General features: G+C 38.8%; 1 protein-coding gene across 4 annotated transcripts in view; it reads right to left on the reverse strand.

Moving 5' to 3' along the window:
- The window catches only part of PIK3CB (phosphatidylinositol-4,5-bisphosphate 3-kinase catalytic subunit beta), a 352,397-nt gene that overhangs the window by 129,910 nt on the left and 205,066 nt on the right, over window positions 1-17,421 (reverse strand). For all 4 annotated transcript variants that reach the window (XM_030217213.1, XM_030217212.1, XM_030217211.1 and 1 more), the window contains 2 exons: window positions 16,380-16,433; window positions 612-800 (listed from right to left, as the gene is read on the reverse strand). In XM_030217213.1, the coding sequence (XP_030073073.1) occupies window positions 612-800; window positions 16,380-16,433 (243 nt within the window). The remainder of the gene's footprint in view (window positions 1-611; window positions 801-16,379; window positions 16,434-17,421) is intronic.

Genomic DNA, 17,421 nt, shown 5'->3' on the forward strand with positions numbered 1-17,421 from the left:
GGAAAAGTACAGCTGGTTAAAATTTTTGCTTCAAACTTGAACAAGGCTACACTGCATTACAAAAATAAACTTTGTAATTTGAATAAGCAGGAATAAAAACCAAACATTTAGGGCCAGAGCTACAAAGGTATATAATCACTGGTGTATTTTCTTATTTGCCATTGCTGATGAGTCTCACATCACTCGCCCGTCTACTTCCACCTAGAAAATACTCTGTTGAGTAAGCATTTCTTAGCATAAAAGGGAATGCTATTTTAAGGTCAATTCAGTAGATAGTCACACTTGCACTAAATGCTTCCAGTTGGTTTTGTCTTTCAGCTATCCTACAATATGACCAGATAGTGTAATCCCTTGATACAATCATCTTCACATCTCATCTTTTCAGAGGAGACTGACAGATTTAATAATGCCTTTTTGGTGATCCCAAGCAATGCTCTAGGTGAATAAACGCAACCAAGTACACTGTATATTTCTCAAGTATTTTTACCCTTTGAAAATAAAGGAATTCTGGTGTTTGCAGAGAAAGTATATTAATACTTTTAATAAATACAGAATTGGCTTGCCTTTCTGAAACTCCTCTATACAGGTACTTTTAATCATTTAATCCATACCTGAGCAACATCTTCCAATTTATTCCACTTTACAGATAACAGCAACTTTGGCAGAGACTGGGGGAAATTTTCTCGACAGTCATACCGCAAGGTCCAGATAAGATCCATTTCGTTTTCACAGAGTTGAGACAGAGGATCCCTTTCCATGATTTCTTTAAGTTCTATGTAGAACTTTTTACCCCCTCGACCCTAACAACAAATTAGAAAATATTTAGCATTGGAAACCATTATATTAGGATTAAAAAGCCTCAGAATTTGTTATAGTAAAGTGGGCAGCTCCAATGTTAGTGCTGTGCATTTATACTTCTAAGACAGAAATGTTACATCACTTTATAGCAGGGGTTCTCAACCCAGACCACAGGACACATCCAGCCAGTTGAATTTTCAGGATCTCCACAATAGGCATGTGAAAGATTTGCACACCATGAGCAATACATGCAGATCTGTCTCATGCATAGTTTATTGTGGATATCCTGAAAATCTGTTTTGTCCCAAGGACTGGGTTGAGAACCACTGCTTTATTGTAGGAAGATCTGCTTCATTAGTAGCAGTGTTACTAGGAAATATTGTACCAAACATAGCTAAAAAACAAACAGATATAACACCCCCCCACCGATAAAGTCAACAATTATACTACATAGAACATCAACAGTTTCCACAACTAAAAGCGTTGTTTCTTGCCTGTACAGACAGCAGAATAGATCAGGCACACAAGTCTATGATCTTCTGTTGCACATCACTGCAACAGAACAGCTCTACCAAAGCTCCGAACTTAAGTTCTGACATGAGTGGCCGTTCTCAGGCACATTGGTCTCCTCAGCTCCTCAGTTAGTTCCAAAGCTTAGAACATTCAGGCAACTCTCAGGGAGGTGGGAGAGATTGTGCCCGATGACGGTAGAAAGAGGACAGGAGTGCTAATGCCAATGGAACTGGAGGTTGCACGGAGGCTGCCTTATTTTCAGATGTGCTAGACACACTATGTGGAGAGTTCCAGCCACATAACCTACCATGGGTCTGGCCATGACAATCAACACTAATCGTACATTGTAACAATAACAACAAGAGCTTGCATTCTGTCCTCCAGCAGAAAGGGTTTTTGCTTGTGTTGTGTCCAGAATGACATCTATAAAAAAAATGTTATTATTTGGGTGTCATGTGGACTAAATTGACAAAAAAAAAACCCTAAAGTGTAGAGGAGAGAGCTAGGCTTGAATTTTGGAAGGGGCCACTAGAACCCAAATACTGAGATGGGAAGACCAGATGACCTTGCATGTGGAGGTGGGCAGCACAACCAAAAAGAAGCTTGGGACAGACTAAAGCATAGAGACAGGAATCATAGTTGATTCTTTATTGTAAATAAAGAAGCAATGATGAGAGTGAAAATACACTGAAGCATGGACTCTACACGGTCAGTGTTTCAGTAGGCACCTTCTCATCAGGAGTCCTTAATAAATGTGGAAAAATACATAAATGAATAAATGTCTTAAAAAATAAAATGAATGTAACAATAAAAAGAGTGAAAAAAGGTGAATAAACAGTGAACATACATTTATCCATTTATGAATTTTTCCATTTATTAAGGACTCCTGATGAAAGTACACTCCGAAACATGGATCATGTAGAGTCCACGCTTCAGTGTATTTTGACTCACCTCATTACTTCATTTCTGTATGTTTACAATAAAGAATCAACTGTGATTCCTGTCTCTATGCTTTGGTCTTTCCCACTCTTCTTTTTGGTTGCACTGCACCTTGTGGGATTGTCCATCTTCTTTTATCTTAGAGGTGGGCAACAACCATTTTAAGGCATTTTGTCTGGAAAATGACAGACGCCAAATGAAAGGTCAACATATTGAAAATGGTCTATCTAAAGGATGAATTTCAAGTACATTCTATGGTGAGGATAGATTGCTGTATCTGTATATTTATCTTTGAGATCCTGGGACAAAACCAGCCCCCTTTTTATTAAAAAAAAAATGGCAAGTAAAGGGAAGAGTATTCACTCCGAATTTCTCCTTATAAAAAAATTGGTTGAGATGTCTGAAGTTCAGAATGGGGAATAGTTTCTTTGGGATGAGGAAATACCTGGAGTAGAAAATTAAATTCCTTTCCTATGGTGGGACACATTCTACGGCACTGGACTGAAGAAGGAAGAGCTTTACAAGGAAGAGGGAAGATGAATCCAAGATAAGAACCAATCTGGAGGTCAAGAGAATAACTTGGGTGTGTAAACCATCTTTATTGTGCTCAGGACTGTGGAGTCTCAGGGTGATCTTTTCCCAGGATGGAAGAAAAATTTATCTGACCCCTGCACAGAAAAGACAAGATGTAAATTCTGTAGCAGTCTTGGTTGCAGAAACAAACAGGACACAGTCTACTGCAGAAGTAGAACATACATCCAAATGTCAACTTTAATGGAAACAGGACCCAACCCGGCCAAGGTTTGGAAAAACCTTCATTAGGGGTCACATGCTTAAGAAAAGGCAGGGCACTAGGGGTTGCAGATGTTTTGACAAAGATGAAACACTCTCTTGTGATAATAAAAACTTCTATGATACTGATTAATAGTGGTGTGCTTCAAGAATGACCCAGATTAAGGTGGGACAGCTGCAAGAGGCTGAAGAGAAGAACAGTGATTGAAAAGTCCACTGATTTTTTTTTTAATAACTTAACTGCCAAATAAGGAATCCCCTGAATAAGGGGCATCTGCCAAAGTTGAACAGACATCCTCACAAAGTGAACAGACACATCAGAGCCAGGCACTTGGCAGCAACAGCTGAAGCAGAAACTCTGGATGAGGTCTCAAACATATACGCCCTAAGCATAAGATGGGTGCCACATTTGTTGGTCTCTTAATAGGGTTAGCTGAGTTTGAAAGGAGAGGCTAGACAAAATTTCTACTTTTTGAAAGATTATTCATAAACTGTGCCATGTAGAGTTGATGGGTTGCTATGCAAGTGGCAAGAATGGCTTCTTGCAATACTTCCTTGTCAAAGTGGTCTACAATATGTGGTTCTTTTCCTGGAGAAGTATTAAAAAACTGCATACACTTTTTGGCTTTCCTCATAGCTGCTTTGACTATGACAGGGTGAGAAAACCTGGAACCAGCTAAATCTTTATTTCATATCCAGCTTCTTGGACACAGGTTGCACAATATATAGGTTTTGCCACATACAGGACTGCTGATCTTCAAGTACTAAGGGCTACAGTTGCCTTTATAAACTTTAGGAGGTGGAACACACCTGCCCTCAACTCTGGCTCTCACTGCAATGGAAATCCATTGCATAAATCAGGCACAGAAGTGTCCTCATACAGAGTGTCACTTCTCAATGGGGGAGAAGAGGGATCAGAAGAGATTGCTGTGGAATATTCTTTCACCTCAATAGACCTCAGGAGGACATCTATGGGATCCATGAATTCAATTTGAGATAGACGTCATGTTTTTGATATACCGCCTTTCTGGGGTATATCTGAAGCAGCTTACATTATATACAGGTACTTTTTTCTGTTCCTAGTGGACTCTCAATCTAAGTTTTTGTACCTGGGATAATGGAGGGTTAAGTGACTTGCCCAAAGTCAAAGGAGATGCAGTAGGAATCAAACCTAGTTCCCCAGGTTCTCAGCCCACTGCACTATTAGGCTACTCCTCAAACTATGTTTGATCCCAGATAAGAGCAGTGTTGGTACAGGGGTACTGGACACCCTAGGTGAATCTTAAACCTTACACTCCCTTCCAATTCATTTTCAAGCCCTTATTCAGCCTGCTCCCTCAATATCATGCTTTTCAATATACTTTAAGTATGCATGTATGTATCAAACACAAATAATGAAAGCAATTTCCAAAAGTAATTTACCCAAGTAAATGGGCTATTTGAAAGTTTCCCACCCTTCCAAGCAGGTAAATATTTGCATTAATGATTCTTAGAATGTATGGCTGTCAGGATTTATTGCTCTGCTTTAACTGCAGCTGTTCTTTTTTCCCCTCCAGAAGCTGCTGTCTAAGGCATCCGCTTAGTTTTGCCTAATGGTTGGTCTGGCCCTGGAAAGGTGGGAGGAAATGAGTGCACTGGTTCAAGCTCTGAATAAGAGGTTTTAAATAAGGGTGCTATTTGATCCTAAGATTGTGTATCCCTCTGGGCTGGTGTCACACCTCTTAGAATGAGAAGAAGTTTCACTAGGCTGTTGGCAAGTTTTTGAAATAGTCCTTCATAAAATTGCTAACATCTTTTTGCAGGAAGGAATGAAGCTTCTTTATGAAAGGAAGTGTAACTGAAAGGAAGTGTAACTGACTATGAAGACTTGCAAGCTTCTGTGACCAACAATGGAGTCAATGAGATAGACTGTTGCACAGAGGTATTGCAGATGCTAGGCAAAAGTCAGCGCTGGGATGGCACTGTCCTTGTTGACTAGCTCATGTACTGTATCTGACATTTATACACACTGAGCTGGATATGTGTGAGAGAACACCCCAGTCCCATGCAGTTCTCTTGCCTCCTATATGCTCCAGTCCACCTGAACCAGGTTGTGCCCTCTCTCTGTCACATCCTCCAGTGGAGCCCATTTCTCCTTCTAACACACACAACTCCTTCATTTTCCTCCTTTACTCTTCTATCCCACTAAAGCTGAGTGTCCTACTCTAGCCAAAGCCTCTATTTTCTACTCTTGGGCCCTGGTTACAGTTGAAAATGCCACCTGCTCCTCCTGAGCCCTGACTGGAGCCTGGGATGTCACCACCTTGTGTAAAAACTCCACTCTCCAGGCTTTCTGATTTTTCTACCCTTCCATATAAGTATACAAACATACATGTATTTCAATTCTTATAAAGGAGACGTATATATACCTTTTATTTAAATCAACATTAGCAATAAAAAAATTAAGTTTCAGATAATTCAGTGAATAGTAAAAACAAAACGACTGTTTCCCCGATCATTCCAGATTTTGGGTTATTACTGAAGAGGTATTGAGTTTGTGAAAATCTGCCTAATTGATGACACTCACTATTAAGAAAATGTTATCTGTGTCGTATTGACCCTCACTGGAACCTCACGTAGCCATTACACTGGTGTGTATTTATAGACAGTGGGTATGGGTGTACGTGTCTGTGGGGGGGGGGGGGGGGGGGGGAACTTGTAGTTCTTTTTACTTCTGGTTACAGCTCCTCCATCTGCTGCTCCATTTGCATGTACAAACATATGCATATACACAGATGCATGTACAAATATATGCTACCGAAGCTTTTGCCTTTTGTGAAACATGCAAAAGGAGGCATATTTTCAAAGCACTTAGCCTTCCAAAGTTCCATAGAAACCTATGGAACTTTGGAAGGCTAGGTGCTTTGAAAATGAGCCCCTATATATATTATTTTCCTGTCTTTTGGTTTCCTCTCTGGATCTTACAGGCATCAAAAAGTCAGGATAATGGATGGCTAAAAGTAAATCTGAATCTAATTGTAAAACAAGTAGTAAATCTGCTTTGGTCACTATCATATAATGTAAAGTGTAATAATTCATACTGTAAAATGTTGCTACAGGGATCCCATTAAAAAATCAAGAAAAAAATGTTACACTAGATGGCAGTATTGCATTTCCCATCTTTTTAATAAAACTATTAATATACTGTTTACATCACCAAGATAGATATGGTTAACAAAGAATTACCTGTCAACACAGAATTTTCAATGCATTAATATGACAATATGATTGACTGGGACACCATTTACTACTTCTTTGTTTTCGTAAGTATAACGTTCCTTGCACAGTTACAACAATGAGGCAAGCTGACCTAGATATACTAATCTGGATTTTTGTAATATACCACAGCAAAGTATGGTCATGTGATTCCTCAAGAAAAAAACAAAACACCCTCCAACAGACTGCAGTATTATTACCACCAGTAGCAAAATAACAAACCAGTATAATAGCTAATGCCAAAACAGCTTTCCAATTTTGTGAACTTTACAAATTGTTGATAAATACAATGGTGAATAATGAAATGCCCTCAGATTGTTTACTCACACATACAGCATTGCTGTTTGACGCCTTAAAGTGAATGTGCTATAGTGTCCATAACTATAGTGAGTAAACAATCTGAGGGCATTTCATTATTCACCATTGTATTTATCAACAATTTGTAAAGTTCACAAAATTGGAAAGTTGTTTTAGCACTAGCCATTATACTGGTTTGTTATTTTGCTATTTGTATCATTAAAAAGATCAGTAACATTTGAACTGCAATATTTTTTGGATGTGTACTACTATTACCTACAGAAGTGATTGTAAGCTCTTTTGAGCAGGGACTGTCTTTATGTCTATGGTGTACAGTGCTGCATATGCCTGGTAGCGCTATAAGTGTTAAGTAGTAGTAGAAGTGGGGACTCTTTGGCAATGGTCCATCTCTTTTTGGCCAAGATCATAGTGTAGGGTTTGAATTGAGGATGATCATTTGGCACACTCTTAAAACCCACAGAACATATTTGGGGGGGGGGGGGGGGGGATGGGAGGGGAAAGGAGAGGATAATGCCACCGGACCCTACTGGGGACATAACGAGTTATCAACCGTCAAAGCAGAGGATTAAAAATCATGCTTTTTTAAAAAGATGACAAAACTTCTGTGGTACGGTTTTGATGCCTCCCCCGTCTACTTTTCCTGGGTTTTTTAATTCTTCAGTATAGTGAAAAAAGGAATACTTATGTATTGTAGCCTCTGTCTGGGGATTTTTTTTTTTTTTTTTTGGCTTCCAAGTGTCTCCAACACAAGGCAGGACCGGCTTAAGAGGCAAGCCAATGAGGCACTTATTTGGGGCGCCCAAGCTTGAGGGCGCTGAAAGCCTGCTACACCAGATCACCCCTTCCAGCACTGGGACCTGTTCCTTCACTCTCTGCTGCTGTGCTCTGCAACTGCTGCCAGTGCATCATTTTGAAAAGGCAAAAACAATCATTCCTGTTTCTCATGAGTGACTGATTTTGCCTTTTCAAAATGCCGGGGTGCTGTGGGCAGCATCAGAACACAGCCATTAATTGGGTTTGGGGGAGGAAGAGGCTGGGCCCAATTCTAGTAGAGAGCTCATACTGATGCTGGGGGATGGGATTGGAAAGGGACACGCAGCAAGCCTGGGATTAGAAATTGTCTGATGCTGGAGCTGTTGTGGAGGAACCGAGACTGAAAGGGGGTTGATGCTGGGGTCGGGGTAGGAAAAAGGGGAAGTAAGAAGAGAAAGGATGACAAATTGTGGGGCAGGAGACAAAGCAAGGCCATATACAGGGGAAGGCTGAATGGGAAGAGCACAGAACAGATGATGGAGTAAGGATGAGGACTGGCAGGATTAATAAATATTGAAGATGGAAGTAGATGGGTAGGTGCTGGGGAAGGGGGAGTGGAGAGGGCAGGAGGACATTAACTGGGGACATGAGGATATGGGAGAGAAGAGACTCAGACTTAGGTGGAAAGTCTAAGATTAGGTGGGAGACCAAAAGAAGGCAGACTAAGGTATTAGAGAGTAAAAGTGGGGACTCTGGGCTTGGATGGGAGAATGGAAGTGAGGATATAGGGATTAGCAGAGGGGACACTGGGAACTAAGACTAATCAGGGATTAGGAGGACAATGAAGCTGATTCAGTGAAGGGAATGAGAAGGGCTATGAAAGAGTGCAGAAAAAGAAAGGGAGATGGTTGGAGGGTTTGAGAAGCAGTTATAAGGACAGAGGGCTATGGACTTCAAGAGACAAAGGTGGGGGATAGATCTTTGCAGGAGGTGTGAGAGGGCAAAAAGATGGGGAAGTGAAAGGGGAAATGGGAACTTATACGTGAAGTAAAACATAGGAAAAGGAACTAGGGTTGGCAAGGGGATGACGACAGAAGGACCTAGGGCTAATTAGGAGTTGAGAGGCAGAGGGTTGAAACTTGTGACTGGAAAGAATGAAAGACAGTGAAATAGGAGTCTGGGGAAGGAATAACATGTAGAATTGGGAAGACTAGTTTGGGTTAATGTAAGACGGGGAGGAGATGGTGGGGAAGAAAGGTGTTTAGGTATAGACAGATAAAAAGGCAAATGAGAGAAATTAATAAAAAAGATGAAACAGAAGGATCATCAGAGAGATTTAGGAAAGGAAAGGAAGACAGGGCAGTGAAGAAAACAGAAAATGGGTATGAGATCCTGAAAAGTGATGTAGGACAAAACCAACGAGAGAGAGAGAGAGAGAGAGAGAGAGAGAGAGAGAGATCAGGACCAAATCACTTGGAAATAAATTTCAAAGATACACAAGAATTTTAATTTTACTGACACTTTTCAAAAAAATTACGTTTGTCAGTTTTCAACATGTGCACTTCTTATAGTGTGTTCAATACAAAAGAAAATGAATTTGTGTTTCTCCAGTGTTCCACAGTTCAGAGGTGTTTTTATTAGGGGGAGGGGGACATTTCCTTTTTTTGTCTGAGTATTTGTTTCTAATTTTTCATTTATTATTCTGTACAAGTAATAAACTGTGTTCGCATTGCAGAAATAAAAGAATTCTGTTAACATGTAGATTCAGTGTACGAATCTATACTAGACCAGTTTGTGAGGGTTTTGTGTTACAGCACACAGTATCTGGCAGTGAAGGCAGTTTGATTGCTGTCACTAATGTGACACCAGAATTTCAAAAGAACCCAGTTGACAACAAAACATTGTTGCTCTACAACTTGCAAATCTGATCATGTGATTTATATTTTGATATGTAGCTGTAATAAAGTTCATGTTGGGAAAAAAAGCAGGCTGTCACGTTAGACTGAATGAGCACCAGTCTGCGGTGATAAGGTCCAGAAGTGAAGCCCCTTTAGTGGCACATTGTGCAGCGGCTCAGAATGGCTTTGAAAACATTTACTGGTTTTGTTATTGACCAGGTGCTGCTGGGTCCACGTGGGGGTGACTGTGAGTGAACAGCACTGGACCCATCATTTAAAATCTTTAGAACCAGCGGGCGTTAATAATGAAATTGAATGGTCTGCGCTTTTGTTAGTATGGGCAGCCTGTGTGATGTGCTCAAAGCTGATTGGGATCTGCAGGTTTGGCATCTGGTTTTTAACGGCGACATTTTGTTGCTCTCTGTAATTGCAGTGGGAGAGGAATATCTCAAATGTTTGAGAATGGTGAGTCCAGGGATCTTCTATTTTTGATTTGTATCACTGTCATGAGTGGTTTTGACTCTATCTTATATTCAACAGGTATCAGCACATGATGATCCCCAGAGGAAGCTAAGTAAAATCCCATGTTGGGATCCTTCAAATAAATAAGGTCTTTCCCCCGCTTTTTGTTATTTTTGTACAAACAAAAATACGTGCTATAAGCTTTAAAGTGGAACACTGAAAAAATATTTAAAATGTTATATGTGGAGGTTTTTCTGACTGACTACAAATAGCCCTTTTTAGGCAGCCAAGTGAACGTGGTGAAGGTGGTTAGCTTGGCAGAGTTTAAATGGGGGTTAGATGGTTTTCTAAAGGACAAGTCCATAAACCACTACTAAATGGACTTGGGAAAAATCCACAATTCCGGGAATAACATGTATAGAATGTTTGTACATTTGGGAAGCTTGCCAGGTGCCCTTGGCCTGGATTGGCCGCTGTCGTGGACAGGATGCTGGGCTCGATGGACCCTTGGTCTTTTCCCAGTGTGGCATTACTTATGTACTTATGAATGACTATATGGGCATCGCAGATCTTTTCCTCCACATGTTTTGTCATCTATGGAAGAGTAAGAATGCATATTGTATAAATTGGACAACTGCTTACGAGTGATATAAGTACTTAGAACTTTCACAATATCATTGTAAAACATAGCAAATGATGGCAGATAAAGACCTCTACAGTCCATCTAGTCTGCCCAACAAGATAACCTCATTTTACATGGTATGCGATACCTTATGTATACCAGAGTTTCATTTGTCCTTGCCATTCTCAGGGAACAGAACGTAGAAGTCTGCCCAGCACTGTTCTTGTACTAAAAGCTCTGAAGCTAACATTGAAGCCCCTTAAAATTTACATTCCAGCCCATCCATATCTATTCAGTCAGGATCAGGGCACAGACCGTAGAAGTCTGCCCAGTGCTGGTTTTGCTTCCCAATTACTGGTGTTGTCACCCAATCTCTGCGCAGATTCCGTGGATCTATTCCTTCTAAAAAGGATTCCTTTGTGTTTATCTCACGCATGTTTGAATTCCATTACTGTTTTTATCTTCACCATTTCCCACGAGAGGGCATTCCATGTATCCACCACCCTTTCCGTGAAAAAATACTTAACTGACATTACTCCCGAGTCTGCCCCCCTTCAACCTCAATTCATGTCCTCTAGTTCTACCGCCTTCCCATTTCCGGAAAAAGTTTGTTTGCGGGTAATTGGTTTGTTGGCACATTTTTTTGGAACATCTCACAGTTTTGTGATACTAAGAGTTGTAAAGTGAAACATCCTACTTCTGCTCTGCGCCCATTTTGGGAGAGTTTTATTGATTAGCCTGGAAATATTCCATATGAATGAAGAATTATATTCTAATGGACTGATATTCAAAGGCAACTTTGCACTTGCCATTAAATGGATAAACTAGCCTATTTTCAAGAAATATATGAATATCTCAAAGTCATTTAAATTGCTGAATGGCTAGATATTAGCCATATATTTATGGGCAATATTAGGGAAGAAGCAAGAGCAGGCCAGAAAATTATCAAGATAGTGGTAATATTCAGCCATTACCCAGGTTAAGTTGATTAGCAGGCCTAAATTAAACAGATTGTCCAGTGATCACACCAGCACTATCTGTTATATTCAGTACTGCTACCTATATAGATTGAGGTGAAGAGATGTCAATTGTTTTAGGCCAAAAGTTGGTCACTCAAGGTTCCGTTCGTTTAACTGTTTAGGGAAGACCATCAAATGATATATAAATACAATAAAATTGCACAAGTAGGAAAAGAAATACAAAATCTAACAGAGAAAAATAAGTTTCAAAGACTTCTGCCTGCTGCTTCTCCCATGCCCTATTGGTCAATGACTACCCAGTGTACTGGCAGAAAAAACAGCTTCATATATCAAATGTTCTCTGGAACAAATATGTTTTCAACGACACTTTAAACAATGAAAGTGAAGGCTCTGCTCAGAGGCAGAGGGAGGGTATTCCATAGGGTAGGCCCTAGAGTTAATAGGTGCTGATGAACAGAATGCAGAGCTCCATCTCAGCCAGGGCTCTTCCAGTTTGGGGCATTTTTTAACCTGTTTTTCAACTTGTTTGTTTTTACTTCAGGCCATTCCACAGTTTTAGTGTTAGCTCATTCCAAATTCTCCTGTAAGCAGGGTAGACATTCTGCTTCTCAGTTGTGCTCTATAAGGTCTTTCTATGAGTTTCTCCAGAATTTTTCTGTTTCAGCTTTAGAGTGAGCTATTTTCATTATACTGATATTCTTTCCCAGATCCCTGTAAAAATGTTTCAGTTTTTCTCTAAATAATATATTTTGGTATATAACTTTTCTGTTTTCTTCATATCTCTGTAGTTTTTGGGCTTCAGGTGTTACTTTCAATATTTATTGAGAGCATATGAATTTATGATCTTTCTCCATTAATGTAGCATGTATCAATTTTATATTTTTGATCTTCCACATTATCTTTGGTGTTTTAAATTTTTTTAGACATTTACCAAATCAAGGACACCTCTGTTGTCTACCATTTTATTTTTCCTTCAATATTTTTTTCTCCAAGAGGACGTCATCTCTTTTTTCACTGGCCCTGCATTCTAGCTGGTAAAATTCTCTGGATAATAATTTTGGTTGCATAATATAATATTCAGTTAATTTCTGCGATATCAATGGGTTTGTCCCTTTTGTATAAAGGGACAAACCCATTGATATCGCAGAAATTAACTGAGTTATGACCTTAGTCATCTTTTTTTCAACTTTATTTTATTTTGCTCATATACTACTACTACTACTTGACATTTCTAAAGCGCTACTAGGGTTACGCAGCGCTGTACAATTTAACATAGGACAGTCCCTGCTCAAAGGAGCTTACAATCTAAAGGACAAATGTACAGTCAGTCAAATAGGGGCAGTCTAGATTTCCTGAAAGGTATAAAGGTTAGGTGCCGATATACAAACATTGTACAGAAAAGGAAAAATATCAATGGAAGAATTCTGAAGTACAATCAAAGGAAAAAAAATAAAAATTCAAGGAAAAATAAACTAATAATCACATTGTAGTATTAGACCACTAATTAGAAAAAGGGGAGGGAAAGAGAAAAGGAAAAAAGGAGCTAAGTATTTAAAAAGCTTTCTTATAATCAGAAAAGGCAAACTAACACATAACCCTAAAGAACAATACTTAATTCTCTTCTTCATTACTGCCTTAAGCCACCTTGGCCAATTTTTTAGAGTCTAAAAAAATCCTCATCTATTCTGGATACTAAAAAACATATCTAACTCCTAGACTGATCACAACATTAACATGGATCTCTCAGCTAGAAACTAGCGCCTAAACTTCTAGCTTCTTGTCTCATCTCCAAAAAAGCTTTACATCTATCTTGGGTTGCTCTTGTAGAACCTGGATAAACCCATATCTTTTGTCTCATAAACAGAGTCTGGAAATTCCTAAAGTATAGGCACAAAACTCCATTCAAATCCTAATAAAAAAAAATGAATGCTCTAACATGCTCTTCTGTTGCAGTACTTTCCAAGAAATCATTCAAGTTCCCCAAATCATCTTGAGATTTTATAGGTGTTCCTTCAGATATCTTCACAGGCTTCAAATATATCCGGTTGACTGGAGGAATATTGTTAGAGGAAAAATGTAAAACTTCAAGCAAATATTTCTTAAATATATCACGAGGAGCAACTTCAACTGGTTTTGAGAAATTCAAAAACGCAAATTCAAATGTCTATTAAAGTTCTCTACTTGTTCTATTTTACAATGAAGTAGCATTTTATCTTGTACCCATTTTACATTAACATCCTTGAGATTTTTAATATCTTGTTCAATATTCAGCATTTTAGTTTGAAATACCATTTGAGTTTCATCTTGATGTTTTGAAATACTAGCTACCTTAACAACCACGACAGAAAAGATTTTATCACTGCTTTATCTAATTTGGACAACATGGCCCATAAAGCTTCTAAAGACACTCCACCCGAGGGAATCGGCAAACTGAAGAATCCACTCCAGTCCTCAGCAAAGCTGTTCCACTCATCCCCTCTGCAGTAGACTCAGAGGGAAGATTCGGCAATCCGTGACTCTAATGGAACCACAGCAATTCCTCCAACTACTCCTTGCTGTGTCACAGCCTTTGAAAGGTGAGAGTTTGTTGGGGGTAGCTGAAGTCTGATGTTAGTGCTCCTTGGCGTTCCTCCTCCGACAGCAACCAAAGCAGCAGTGTCAAAGAGAGCACAGGACAGGGTGGAGGATAAAGAGCTGGACGGGACAATGATGGCCAACAATGTATCCAGGCTCGACCATGAAGACTCTCCCAAGGTCAACCACAGCTTTAGAGCCTGCCCCTTCCGGTTTCCACTTTAGGGTGCTGGATGGCATACCATTCAATTGGTGCGCACCGTTCAATTGGTGCTTCTTTGCTGTAGGGAGTAATCAGGGTTGAGGAGGCATACACCCAAACTTTCCCCCCCCCCCCCTTTTTTAAGGAGACATTGAAGCAATAATTCTAGGTAAAAACGGAGAGCAACAAAATGCCAATCAACTACATATGGCCATCTTGACTCCTCCCCTCTCAGACTCCCCTATATGATGTCCTTATTCATCTTATGTATCATACTCCTCACTCTAAATGTCAAATTCAACATAGGTAATCTTTTCCTCTCCTCAAACTTAGCATATTTATCTATTTCTAAATAGGCTAGCAGGTCAATTGTTAAATCCTCGACATCTGAGCCTTTCTCCTGCATATCTTCTACCTTCCCAGTTGACTTCTGAGCCTGCCTTTCATTTATCATGCTTTCTTGCATTTTGTGGAACTCCTATCATCTTTTACAGCTTCATTCAAGTGCTGTAAGCACCTCTCCTGCATTTCTTGCTGAATTCTGTGAACCATAGTGAACCTTTCTAGGGGATACGGCGGTACACAAACAGTACATTGATATTGAATTCTATTTTCGATTTCCTTTTCTGTAGAATTGCTCAGCTGTTTTAAAATGTCCTCACTCAGATACCATTGTTTAATTTGTCCAGTTAGGGATCTTATAGTTGTGTGTTGCCTTTTGCAAAATTTTCTTCAAAAGTTTCTCCTCCTCCATTTTTTAGTGAACTCTCTTCACATCCTTTGTGTATTGTGAGCTAACAGTATGTTGGGTTCTTTCAAGACTGATTCTTGAACATATAAAGTATACTGATTCTGTGCATAAATATTTAGAACGGCACATATGGGTGTAAACATCAAAATTCCGCTTAAGCACTACTCTATAAATATATGAATATCTTACACAGCACAAATCTGACAGATAGGCATACAAAGATGGGATCTGAGCACACATCTCTTTGGCACTGGGTACAATTATACCAGCTCTATGACAGACATAAGTGCTCAAGTCTAGCTGCATACACGTGTATATACCTGGTTACACTAATATTCCTTGAAGAAAGTAGGTGCCTACTTTCCTGTATAGAATAGGTGCCACCATAGGCACCCTGTTATAGAGATTTCTCCAGCTGTGTAAATTGCATAAATATATATATCAAAATATACAAATGAAGAAATTCCTTCCTTTGACAAGCTATAGAAAACCTAGTGTTAATTTTTAGCCCACACTAAAGAGCATATCTGATGTTGAAATACAATCTTCATCAACACATTGGCCTCATCAAGAACAGCTGCTTCAGGAAAAATTCAAAGTACAACTTTCATACTATTTTCAAATATAGTCCTCAGATCCATCCAAACCAATAACTTTCACCCTCCCAAAAAACTCTAAAATGATTTGCTAATTCAAAATGGCATTAGCAATCAAGGATCTTTTGTGTGTTGCCTTTAAAATTTTTCTTCAATATTTTACTACTAAAACATTAGGGGACTGACCACAAATTACCAAAACCGCATTTGTGTATTCAATGGTTCCAAGATCTACATTGAAGGGCTTCATTGCATCTACTTTAGTACATGGAAACTGGTTGGGTGGCACAAGATTTAGGGCTTTTATTTTAATATAGCTCCACAGTTGCAGAACAGCTTGCTCAAGACTATACATGAATTATACTTGAATCTGTGTTAAAGATAAAAAAAAGCAAAAACCTAGCCATCTGTCTAGGTATTCCAAATGGAACTACTGTGTCAAATGTTTGTATTGATGGTTCTTTTATGTTTAGATTTATCTAAATTATATTTGATTATGATTTCATTCTTTTTTGGCACTGAGGTTTTATCTTTATACTAATATTTCACTGTCATTATATCTGACCAACATTTATTATGTAATGTGCTATCTTGGATCAAAAAAATTATTGTTTTGCTCATTTGAATGCTATTCAGTTGTTTTGATCTATTTTTATTTTGGGCAAATTAGAATGGAAACAAAATGCCATACAGAAGTGGTTAATACACAAAGGACATAAGTCAATTATTCTGCAATGTATTAAAATGAGTTCAAATTCAAAATACCAACTTACTGCTTCAATGAGGCAAGGGGCTGCTTTTCTTTCCTTACAGAGATAAGGAAAGAGTCTAGTTCCCTCCTTAACACAATTCTTCAACATAAGACAACTTCCTTCATACATTAAAATGGCATCTATCAAGCTAAGATTTACAGATTTAATACTTACAGACATATTCATACTGTCACTTTGTCTTGCAATTTCAGCTGCCTTTTCAAGTATCTGTAAAAGATAAGTCTTTCAGCTAACAAGGCAAGACATGGATATTGATTTTTTTTTTTTTAATCTGGCAGGTTCCTCTTGTTCCACAACTGAAATAAAGGCTGGGATCTGGTGTCATAAGCCCCCACCCATTCTACCATCCCTTCTGAAACTAATTTAGTCTAAACACTGTCGTGAGAGTCCAAGCTGCAGGACATGCACCAAAGTTCCATCAAGAGCCCTACAATTATTGGCCCTGTATCTGTTGGCAGTTACCATAAGGGGCAATTATTATGACTAACTTCCTCTTCCCTAAGGAATACGAACTCTGGCTCCACAGCATCCCCAGCCCCTGTCAACTTGCGAAAAGGAAAACCTGGGAATCAAACTCAAGTCCTTCCATCTGACAAGGTGCAATGCTGTCACTAAGTCACTAAGCCAGATCCAAGGACATTTTAAAATATGAGACATTAAATTCAGAAGCACATAGGAAAAAAGGAAATAGGAATAAGACCAACAAATAACATAACTCAAAACACATCAAGCAAGTTGATATTCTGAGGATTGTAAATACAGAAGTACTGTTAATTTATAATGGTACATGCAAAAAATCTTTACATAACCTCAACCTGAAACTAAATCAAACTGCTAGTCATCATTCAAGTCATTTAATCCTTGAATGTCTATCAGTTATTTAGAATTTATGACATTTGTTACTAGGCTCTTTATCAAAAGAATCACTCTGATTAATAGGAAGACAAAATGAAAAACAGAAGGGTAGAGTCAGGAAAGGAGATTTTTGAAAACAGGGAGAACCGCCATGAAATTAAAATACACCACGAAATTAAAAAATGCAAAGAAAGAGTAAATGCAATTAGCAAATCAGTGGAGCGCCAACAGGATAAAGAAAAGTTTATATTCTGAAGCATCATTAGTACTACTAATGAAAAGTTTATATTCTGAAGAATCGATAGTACTACTTTAATTACCAAAGCCAATCTGTGATAAT

This window comes from Microcaecilia unicolor, chromosome 10 (assembly GCF_901765095.1).
Source record: "Microcaecilia unicolor chromosome 10, aMicUni1.1, whole genome shotgun sequence".
NCBI classification, from domain to species: Eukaryota; Metazoa; Chordata; class Amphibia; order Gymnophiona; family Siphonopidae; genus Microcaecilia; species Microcaecilia unicolor.